The sequence below is a fragment of the Melospiza georgiana genome, chromosome 1, assembly GCF_028018845.1.
Source record: "Melospiza georgiana isolate bMelGeo1 chromosome 1, bMelGeo1.pri, whole genome shotgun sequence".
Classification (NCBI taxonomy): Eukaryota; Metazoa; Chordata; class Aves; order Passeriformes; family Passerellidae; genus Melospiza; species Melospiza georgiana.
This window is the reverse complement of record NC_080430.1, coordinates 143,993,556-144,004,539: the sequence shown is the minus strand read 5'-3', so window position 1 is coordinate 144,004,539 and position 10,984 is coordinate 143,993,556. Positions and strand designations below refer to the sequence as shown.

The window sequence follows — 10,984 nt, the reverse complement described above, 5'->3', positions numbered from 1 at the left end:
ATATCCAAGTAAGGATGAACTGTGATTTCAAATCAATATCACCTTTTCAATCTCTGGATGTAAAATATGTGTAAGGTCACAGTTGGAGCAACAAAATAACTGTTGGGACAAAAAAATAACTGTTACATCTAATTCTCAAAATTAGCTTTAAATTTAAGGCAACCACAACCAGCACTACAAAGGCCCCTGGATGATAGCAGCTACATAGATGTCCCACAGTCTCCAAGCCAAGAGGTGCAGTCCCCTCTGTATTCATCAATGGACTATATGGCCAAGCAGCTTTGGCTTCCCACAGAGCCCTTCAGCATGGCAGGTATTTTTGCCTTAAAAGGGGCTATCAAAGTTTCAGGCATACCAAATACCATACAAGCCATATGAAGACCCACCAGAACAGTATTTTTATGTCAGGAACCTGTAGATGTGTTGCTGAATTCAACAATAGATTGAGAGCATATGGATGTGAAATTCAGCTGTGAAAATGTTGGAGGGCTCTTGTAGAGCTGAGGCAGATCTCACACAGATTGAACCCTGCTTCCTTGCAGTCTTTGAAGGGACTCAGATAAGGGAGCTGCTGGAATGAGCCCACTCCAGAAGCAAAGCTGTGTTTTGTCTGGGGTGGAGCTTTCTCTCCAAAAGGGAATTTACAAAGAAGAAATACTTCTGCAAACTGAACAAGAAAACAACTGGAACCTGGGAGTGACCCCAGAGAGGAATCACACTCACAGTGTGGGCTTCCCTATTGACTTCAGTGTATGTGCACGCACAGGTGCTTTTAGGTTTAGAGATGAAGCATGAAGAAGTTTCAGCCGCCATAATTTTAGGCACTAGTCAAAGTGATATATAGCCACTGTAGATTCTTTGTGGATTTTCCACCCAATTCCTTACCTACGTGTGCAGTAAGCCATTATGGATGTGGTTTACAATACAAAAATACTTACCAAAGGCTTCTTAGCCTAGAAAGCAGCAGATTGAACAGACAGTATGGATTCCATGGAGCAGTCATGGCAAGGAAGCTCAAAGAGATCAAAGAGATTAAAGCAGCAGACAAGGTGCAGAAAATTAAGCACTGAGATGAAATGAAGCAGACAAGAAAAAGAGAAAACATCATAGAGAGCTGTACATCCTTGTGGATGTGCATGAGCACACAAGTGACTGCCTGGGCCACACTGAGTTTCCACTCATGCACAGACACATCTTTCCACACACTGCAGAAGAATCAGAAAGAAACTTGGCCTGAACACAGGGCTGCCAAACATTTTACGAAGTATAAGTGGTCCAGAGATAGGAAGATACAGTGCTGAGATAAAGCTTCCAATGGAAATAGAAATCACTTCTATGTTCATTTAGCTCCTCGTTTTAGGATACTCTCACACATGGCCATCTTTAATTAGCAAAGCAATTTCACAACACCCTGACTATGAAACAAGGGCCTCTTTTGTCCAACAGAAGCTATAGAGAGGAACTGCAGGGGGAAACATGCAGTGCCCAGAAATCACATCTACATTCAATACATTTTGGACATTTGCTCAACTAGCCTTGATCCAACCCTGCCACACGGGGTACATCTAGTTTGGTGGGATGTGAAAGAAACGTGCAGTTTGAAAACACACTGGGATGCAAACCAAAGTGCATGTGTGTCAGGGCTGGATGTTTGGGAGGTTCATTTCAAAAATGCTCCCATGGACATAGTCACCAGCTGAATCCAAAACATAAAGGTCCTGATCTGGCTGTCTGTCACTGCTGAAATTGCTTGTAATGCCTCACCATCCCAAGCAGTGCTCATCTCCCCAGTCCCAGATGGAGCAATTCTTCTCACCCCAAAGGGCAGGTCTGAAACCACAGAGATGTAGAAACTGATGGAAATCGTATCCTTTGAGCCTGTGGGCAGTGCCCAGGGCCCTGGTAACACAACAATTGGTCCTTCATTTGCCGCTATTTAGTGGATACTCAGAACAGCAGTTGCAGTTGGGCTTACAAGACAACAGACAAAGGGAATAAATGAGACAAAATTAAAACATTACTCCTACAGCCCATAAATTTTCTTTGTAGTCTGTTTTAACAGCGTGAATTTACCAGTGTCTGTTAAAACAGTATGAAAAATAAACACACCTAGCCCACTAACTAGGCATTAATGAAAAAGCAAAATATTGTTTTGTGTTCTCCAAAACACAGAAAGCAAAATATTCCCACCAGATCTCATAATGCCTTTCCAGGGGAGAAAGAATCATAATCTTCTATATTGAAAAAGAGACTGAGCTCTCGGAGTCGGAAAGAAAATAAATTAATAAACCTAATTACACACTCCGCGCATGGAGGAATCGAAGGCGTTAAGCCAGCCCAGGAGAACGGGGCGCTTTGATTGTGCTCACTTAACAACTTCCCAGTCACCGTGCGCGGCCCCAGGGCGGCCGCTCCTGGCGCTGCCCCCGGGGCAGCTCCGCGCCTCTGCGCGGCCACCGCGGCTCGGCTTCGCCTCTCGGCGCCGTCCCGGGCAAACTCCGGCTGCGGAGCCTCCCCCCGCACACACCGGCGGGCTGGGCTGCCGTGGCACCGCTCCCTTAAAGGCGCCGCGCCCGGGCGAGTTGGGGCTGAGCGCGCTGCCCGCGCAGAGCTGCGCAGCGGCGGCGCCCACAGCCCGCGCCCGCCCGACCTCCGCCTGCCGCCAGCGCCGGCGGGAGCAGAGCGCCTGGCATGTAGGAGCGGAGAGAGGGAAAAGGTGCGGAGCGGAGCGAGGTGAGGGGGAGGAAGCCGGGCGGGTGGGGGGGGGTGGGGTGGGAAGGAAGGGAAAAAAAAAAAAAAAAAAGAAAAAAAAAAAGAGCTGCCTCTTTAAATGCTGGGGGCTGAGCGCTTGCCGGGGCGTCCGTGGCGGATCCAGCCTCCCTCCCTCCCCTCGGCCGTGCCCCTCCGGCGCTCATGCCCAGCCGCGGAGCCGGCGGCGCGGCGCTCGGGCGCTGCCGCTGCGCGGGGAGCAGCAGCCGCGCCGGGCCGGGGCCATGATCCGGGCGCGCCGCCGCCCCGCCGCCCGCTCGCCCTGAGCCGCTCCCGGCGCCGCCGCCGGCCCCGCGGGGTAAGTTCGCGGCCGCCCGGTGCCGGGGGAGGGCGGGGAAGGCGCACCTGGCCGGCGGCCCGGCGCGGCTCACCTGGCCGGCGGGGGGGTGCGCTCTCTGCCGTGCCCAGCTCGGAGCTCCCCACCTCCCCAGGCGCTCGCAGCCCCTCTCTAACAGGTGGCTCGGTGCCTGCCCCGCTCCCCGGCGGCTCCTGCGCCTCTCTGCTTCTCCTCGCCGCCGCCTAACAGGTGGTGGTGCCGCCGCGCCTTCCTCCGTACAGGTAGGGAAGTCTCGGGTCCCCCTTCCCCCCGTCCCCGACGGGCTCCCGCAGCCCCGGGGCGCTGCTGGAGCCTGCGCTGGGCGGGGAGAGCCGGGACGCCTGCGGAGGGGGAGCCGCGCTGTGCCCGCGCTGCTGCTCCGGGAGCCGCTCGCCCCTCATGGCCCCGCCGTGTGTCTGTCGTTGCAGCGGGCATGGGGAACCAGGTGGAGAAGCTGACCCATCTCAACTACAAGGAAGTTCCCACGGCCGACCCGACAGGTATGGACAGAGATGAAGGGCCAAGGATCGGGGTCTCCTACATCTTTTCGAATGATGATGATGAGCTGGAGCAGCAGCAGGATTCGGTGCACGACCTGGGCGGTGAGAACCCTGCCCTGCAGCCCTACGATCCCCAGCTGCACGAGGTGGAGTGCTCAGTTTATTACCGGGATGAGTGTATTTACCAGAAGAGCTTTTCAGAGGAGGACACGCAGCTAGAGGAGGGTGATGAAGGAGGTGGGGGGCATCTGAGCACCTACACCCCGGAGAACCTGCTGAATAGGTGTAAGCCAGGTGACCTGGTGGAGTTTGTGTGCCAAGCCCAGTATCCGCACTGGGTGGTTTATGTGGGGGATTTTCAAGTCGTGCACCTCCATCGGCTGGAGGTGGTGAACAGCTTCCTCACCGACGCCAGCCAGGGCAGACGCGGCCGCATTGCCAACCAGCTGTACCGCTACAAACCCCTCAGCCCGGCCGTGGTGGTGCGCAATGCCCTGGAGCAGGTGGGCTGCAAGGATCGGGACTTGAGCTGGAGAAACTCGGAGTGTTTTGCTGCCTGGTGCCGATACGGCAAGCGAGAGTTTAAAATCGGCGGGGAGCTGCGCATAGGCAAGCAGCCCTACCGATTGCAGATCCGGCTGGGGGACAAGCGCAGCCACACGCTGGAGTTTCAGAGCCTGGAGGATCTGATCATGGAGAAGAGGAGAAATGACCAGATTGGTAGAGCTGCTGTGATCCAGGAGCTCTCCAGCCACCTGCAGGCTGCAGAGGAGGAGGAAGAGGAGGATGAAGTCCATCATCATCCAGGTGCTCAGACTGCTGTGGAGTAGCAGCCTCAGCACCGCCATTCTGCTTAGCCTGGGTGATGGGGATTAAAACTGAAGGCTGCGAAATTGAGCTGTTATAAGCCCTTTGGGCTGCTTCGGTGCAGCTTCATTCCAATCACATGTGAAAGGAAGGGGGAAAGCTGCTTAAGTGTCTGTGCTTTAGTGCTTAACTCCTTCAGTGCTTGATGACAAAACCCCTGACTTAATATTTGTAGAGGATAAAACTCAGGGCAATTCTACCCCTCTCCTCTCTCCTTCCCTTCCTCTCTGCCATATTCGCCCATAGCCTTTTCCTCAACCATCTGCCAGTAGGCCTGACCCTACAAGATGCTAAATGCCTTTGACATCTACTTATCAGCAGAAGTTAATAGTTTTTAATGCCATTAAGAAGTAGCCAACAACTTCCAGGACATGACCGTGTAGCTCTGAGCATGAGGATATTGTTTTCCCTTCTCTGCTACTGTTTCTCTTCAGCTGTGGCTTCTGTTGGTATTGCAAGGGGCTGCTCCTTGCCTGGTTCAAGGCTTTGTGAGTTTGGGAACCAATTCCCCAGAAGGTCTAAGGCAGAAATCTCCACTGATTTTGATGAAATGGGTTGAGGTGCCTGGGCCTTCTTAATTGATAGGAGGTTGCAGGTGGGCTGGGAGACCTTCTCCTTTGCCATCAGCATGTGGCTTTGGGGACAGAAGATGAATTTGTTGCCAGCAGGTCCCAGGGAAGGAAGTTTGCTACCCTAGCTGTACTCTGCACACTGGTGTGTGTTGGGACTCCTACAGGCAGATGCTGAGCTGTGTCAGGGCTCATTGCAGGCTGCCTTGACCTCTCCTAAAGCAAGAGGCAGAGCTCCTGACCATGTCTGTAATACACACAGAGATAGTAGAGGCAGGTTGCTTATGTGTAAGAGTATGTCTAGAGTAAGCTGTCCCTCAAGAGGGTGACCTCTTGGCTGGGTGCTTCTGGCTGTGAGGGTGCCACAGGTTCTGCACCGCAGTGAACAAAGCTGTGATGGAAGGGAGCACAGGCTGGAAGACATTACAGGGTTTGGGTGTTCCAGAGCAGTTTCCTCTTCATTAGGGATTTTGTGTTTCTTTTTTTGCTAATTTCTATGGTATGCAGCTGAGCTATAGCATTGGAGGAGAGGACATGCCTCCAAAGTTGTGCAAGTCCCTCAGGAGGGGGGAGTGCAGTACTGCCTGCCCTGAATAATCCCTGAACTTTTATTCAGCTGTTGAACTGATCTCCCACACAGGCAGCACTGTCAGATCTTTGTCCTGGGATCTGGGGTGTATGAACAAGCACTGATTTGGAGGCAGTTTCTAATTCAAAATTCCTTCCCTTTAAAACCCAATATGATGATGTGAACTTGAAGATAAGCTTGAGTTCATTTAAGTAATGGAAACTAACAGTGTGATGTAAACTTGAAGCATAATTAATATGGTCTTCCCTGAAGCTGTTTACAGTTCTACCACAAATAGCAAAGTACTCCATGTCCTTTCCACCTCTGTGACAGGAGCAGAGTTTGTTGTTCAAGAATAGGTAGACACAAGCTTTTGATTAGTTAAGACTGTATGAAGCAACTTTGCCAATTTGAGCCAAGTGGGTTGTGGTCTCATGTTTTCTGCCTAAAATATAGAAGCTAGGACTTGGCCTGTGAAACACAAATCCAAGGGAGAGTTTAATACCAAGCTCCCTTAGAATGCTATAGCTCAGGTGTCTACACAAAGTGTGGTTTTTTTCACCAATATGCAATTGAGTTATTCTCAGGTTACTGTGGTTGTCAAGCAGATGTCTAACCTTGTTTGAAAGCATATCTACCCATATCTGATTGTGACAGGGTTAATATGTGGATGTCTGCACACAGGTTTTATACAACTACTAGTAACTACTGAAAGCTGAAATGATCACTGAGACAGTCTGAAAAAGAGTGAAGGAGAGTCTCTCTGTTGTACTTCTGGCTGATATGAGACAACAGATTATCTAGACCATGAGCAAATGTCTAGCTGTGGTTTCTTTCATACTGAAACCTTGTACATAACAAAGTTTATTTCACTGTGTAATATAGCTGTGTAAAATAATATTTTCCTAGAGATATTTTTGGAAGTTTAAAAAAACCCTTCATAACCTTGCATTTGAAAGTAAATTGTTATGCACGTTATTTTCCAGTTCTCTGAATGGGTTTATTTTTCATTCATGACCTAAAGTATATTCTAGGTCATAAAATATTGAAACTGCTATAAATGTCAAATATTATGTATCTACAGGATACTAAACAGTAAACTAGTTGTGAAAATATTTTTCCTTTGTGTCTGAAACATCAGAACTATGACACTTAGCCATTTCTCTCCTTCTGAGATATCCTGAATAGTCTGCCTTTGTTTTCTGTTCTTTTTCCCCCACTTTTTTTGTTTTTGTTTTGTTTTTTCGGGTGTTTTTCTTTTGTTTGTTTTAATTAAAAAAGGACCAAATCTGCTTGGGAATGGAGAGCAAAGCTTCTTTGACCAATTGAAATCTTATCTTGTGCTGGTCTTGGTGCTTCTCTGTACCGGTCATGCCTTTTGGGATAAATTCCCCCACAGGCACAAGGCCTTAGCAAAGAATTCCAGAGCTTGCAGTGCTTTGATAGGATAGAGAGTGAAGGAGGAGCTTGCTTCACAGCAGAGTTTGGCTGCATTCTGCTATGTTATAAAACCTCTGTGCTCCTCTGGCATACAGGTGTTTGATATTTGGAATCATAAAGTTTCCCTGCAAGCTATGTTTGGGAATTTATTGTCCCCTGACATTCCATTATGTGTAAAAAGTAAAAGAGGGTGGAAAGCTTGGCATTTTTAAAAATTTTGTCTGAAAGAGAGGCTACCTCCATACAGGGATTTCTTATTCCAGAAGATAAAGATGCAACTGTTGAATCTTTAACAGGCAGGTCCTTTTCCCCTACTTGTTGATTAGGCAGTGTTATTTAATAGGTGCTACTAAACACCACTGCACGCATTTCTAAGCAGTCTGCTTTTAAAGCCATGGACCTGTAATGACCTGGATGTGAGAACAGAAATTGCTGTAGGAACACATCTCAACTGCTTGGTTTCTAGTCTTTGCTGTTCTTTGCTCAGTTACTCTCTGCAGAGTAAGCTGGGATTTCTGGAGCTTGATTTAAAAAAAAAACAAAAGGTCTCCCAGGAAAACTGACTCTTTTGTGTATATGTCTACTTCAGGACTTTTACATGGATCACAAAAGAGAGGGGAAGGGAATAGATGAAGTGCTCTTCTCTGCATCTGCTTTAACATAGAGAAATGCAGGTGTGCTCCTTCTGCAGAGCTTGTGCTTCCTCACAGGTCTTAAGTCTAGATTGAGTTTAAAGTTTTGAGTAGACCTACCTACTTGAGGCCCCTTGAGAATCAGTAAGCCTATTCTTATGCTTGAAATTAAGTGTATATTTACATTTCTTTCTTAATGAGGGTCTGGAATTTCAATGTGATGTCTCTGATGGGGGTGTGGAGCTTCTGAGGTTGCATAATCAACAGGGGAGAATAAGTAGTGCAATGAAAGCTGTTTCTCAAAGGGCCTCTTGTCCAAACAGAGCTTGTGGAACCCAGCCCAAACTTTGGCCTCAGTTTCCCTCTGGAAATGCAGGAGCTGCACTGATTTGGTGAGAGGTGTGTTACACAGCAGTTGTAAGCTAAGCTGGTGATCTGCTGCAGATTCCTCCAGTATCTTTGTCTTGTCGTGCTTAAGCTTTCCCTTGCATTTTAACATTTAAAGTTAATACAATTTGTTTTAAAAGCCCTTTGATGGTGCTAACATTAATCTATATGAATTTACTCATTTGGGCATCTCTACTCTTGTGAATATCAATATGCACATGTGAAGGCTGGCAAGGCTGAGCCCCAGATGTGCAAATGCAGCTCCAGCTAGGAAATGTAGATGAGCAGTCTTATTTCCCTGGAGTATTGGTGTGTTTGATGCAAATAATGCCTTGGAAAAGGCGTTGTAGTAAAACCTACAATTATCCGTTGATTGAGTAATTTTAAAAACACAATTTAGACATTCACCTTCCGTGGCAGTGAACAAAGACATAAACTGAAGACTATTTTGTTATCCCTGATTCTGTGTGAATGCAAGGTATTGATTACAGCAACTCTAGAACTCCTCCGGCCAATGTGGTAGGCAGTTGCCAAGTAGGCAGGGAAAATTCCCAAAAGCTGCTTCAAAATCTGTATTTTCTTACTTTGAAAAATACATTCTTCAGACTGAAGGACCCTAAACTATGGAAGTAAACTTTAAACTGTTTTGTATAAATGAAACCATAGGCAAACTCCTTTTGTTCATTTGATTTCACTATTCCACTCAGTACTATAATAGGTGATATTGTGTGATTAATCTGTTTCAGATTTTGAATGTAATGGTGGTTTTCTTTTTCTCTTTTCCTTTGGTTAAGTTTTACCAAAGGTCTGTCCTTGGGTATGTGAAGTGTGTTGTTGGGTGGTTTCCCACTTGTGCTTTTCTGACAATTAACAGCACCAACCATAAAGCTAACAGCCATGTAGGAACAAGTATTTTTGAAAGCAAAATTTTAATTTTGTATAAGAGATCAGAGACTAGTAACTAAGTAGAGGTAGGAAATATGATGTTTCCCACCACAGTTTCTATTTGTAAGAAATCTACAATTAATTGAGTATGCTTGACTGCTCTTAAAAATCAGTGTGCAGTGATAAGGCGAGGAGTATTATATCATGGGCTTAGACTTTCAGATTAGGCTTTTTCTTTAACTGTGAATAGGAAGAAATCAGGGTGATTTTGAACACCAGTGGTTTAGATGGTTTAAATTCCTTTGCATTAATACTGGATTAGAACCTTTCTTTAAGCGCACACTTGAAATTCCTAACATTGTAACACTTCATGAAATCATCCACAATAAGAAGTGTAATCACAAATATGATTTTTTTCCCACCATGAGCATTTTCTGTAAGCTGTCTTTTGTCAGTAAATGTTAAATTGTTAGTGCAAATATCTTCTTTTCCTGAGAAAGAAGTACACATCATTGATTGTACCATTTCCTTCAAAATGAAGGGCATTTCATAGTAACTCAAAAGAAATAAAAGATTTATAGTGTCTTTTACAACCTTTCTTTCTTTTGTTTTTTTGAATAGCATGTTTTTCTCCCGCTTTCGGAAAAAAGTTGTAATTTCCCATGATGGACGCATCAGACACAAAACAATATTTTCACTGCCTTCACACATCAGATCAAAATCTAACTCTTTGGTTGTATTCTTGCTTCAAAGAAAGAGGAAGAATAATCTCTATAAAAAGCCAGACCATCAGATGCTTAATAGGTGATAGCTGTATTAAATCCAATGAGGATCTGGCCCATAATTTAATTTTTAAGTGGAAAATTAATTCAGCAGCAGATCATATAGTATTAGCTGGCAGCAGGGCTTGTCTTTTCTGCCAGCTACTGCTAAAGGAACAGATGTAGTGTCTGCTAGAGGGAGAAACGAGAGAACAGAACTCACAGGGAGTTTTTGGGGAAATCTGTACAACTGTTCAGTTTGTGTGTTTGGTCTCATGGCAGATCCATGGCTGGTGTGAGATCATCGTTCTACCCACACCAGCCTAAGGGACATTGCTTAATCAAGGTGACAAGGGCTGTGTGTTGTGGGAAATATTACACCCATGGGGTAACCATTCTTAATCAGTTAAATCCTTCTGCTGGATGCATTCACAATGGCAAAGCAGGGATACAACCAACAAGCTGTACTTGTCCTCAAGGTCCTGACCACAAGGAGCTATTTGAGTCTCACACAAAAGGACTGAGTCAGCTCTGGCAAGGATTCTTTGAGTGAAACTATCCTGAGGAAATCTAGCTGTAACAAGATGAGACTTCTGCTGGAAGTATCAGTGGAGATTTAGCTCTTCTGTGGGTGGCAGCTGTCCGTGACAGCTGTCTTATAGGTGTGAGAAAGTGAGACAAATTTTTATATCAGACACAGCAGCTTTCAAGGCTCAAGGCTGCAGGTGTGAATCTACCATAACATCGAATTTGTAGCTCTGGTATGGACTTAGGTGACTTTGAACAGGATCTATGAGGCATCCAGCTGTGCTCTGTGTTACTGCAAGAGTGCCTGAATTTTCAGGTGTCTGATACTAGATTTGAAAACATGAAGAATCAAAAATGTGATTTGGGTGCCTGGATCAATATGTGAAAATCCCTGCTCAGTTATCACTTAGCACTGGAGGCCACTGAATTCTGAAGCTTCATAGTTTGACCTGGGTTTTGTGTGTGTGTGTGTTTATTTAATCACCATAGTGTTTTCTTGATGCTCTGGGCCTTGTTTTTTTTTTCCTGAAGTTTTGCCAGGTACATAAAGCAAAGCAGTGCATGTATTCTCTCACAGCCTGTGCCCATAGAGAGGGAGATTCTGCTGGCTGGATCTCCCTCCCAGTGGCTGCTTCCAGAATGTCTGTGACATCAGATACCAAAAAGAAGCCTGTTGAAGAGGACATTTGCATTGCCCTTTTATGTCAGAATGCACCTGAGCTAGAAATAGGGTAATTTAAAATGCAAGTATTGGGGCATGGA

General features: G+C 46.2%; 1 protein-coding gene across 3 annotated transcripts; it reads left to right on the top strand.

The window, feature by feature from the left end:
• Nucleotides 1–2,655: 2,655 nt before the first annotated feature.
• Nucleotides 2,656–9,526, top strand: LRATD2 (LRAT domain containing 2). Of its 3 annotated transcripts, none has more exons than XM_058025470.1 (2): nt 2,656–2,716; nt 3,514–9,526. In XM_058025470.1, exon 2 carries the CDS (start codon nt 3,519–3,521, stop codon nt 4,413–4,415), a length of 897 nt encoding a protein of 298 aa, XP_057881453.1. In that variant the 5' UTR covers nt 2,656–2,716; nt 3,514–3,518; the 3' UTR covers nt 4,416–9,526. The 3 variants fall into 3 exon arrangements, with proteins under 3 accessions (XP_057881453.1, XP_057881462.1, XP_057881443.1); XM_058025479.1 differs by having other exon boundaries at nt 2,672–2,733; XM_058025460.1 differs by lacking the exon at nt 2,656–2,716 and adding an exon at nt 3,132–3,327.
• Nucleotides 9,527–10,984: the final 1,458 nt, after the last annotated feature.

What these genes read in the sequence shown, in the direction of transcription:
- LRATD2 (XM_058025470.1), top strand. Translation starts at nt 3,519, where the DNA reads ATGGGGAACCAGGTGGAGAAGCTGACCCATCTCAACTACAAGGAAGTT.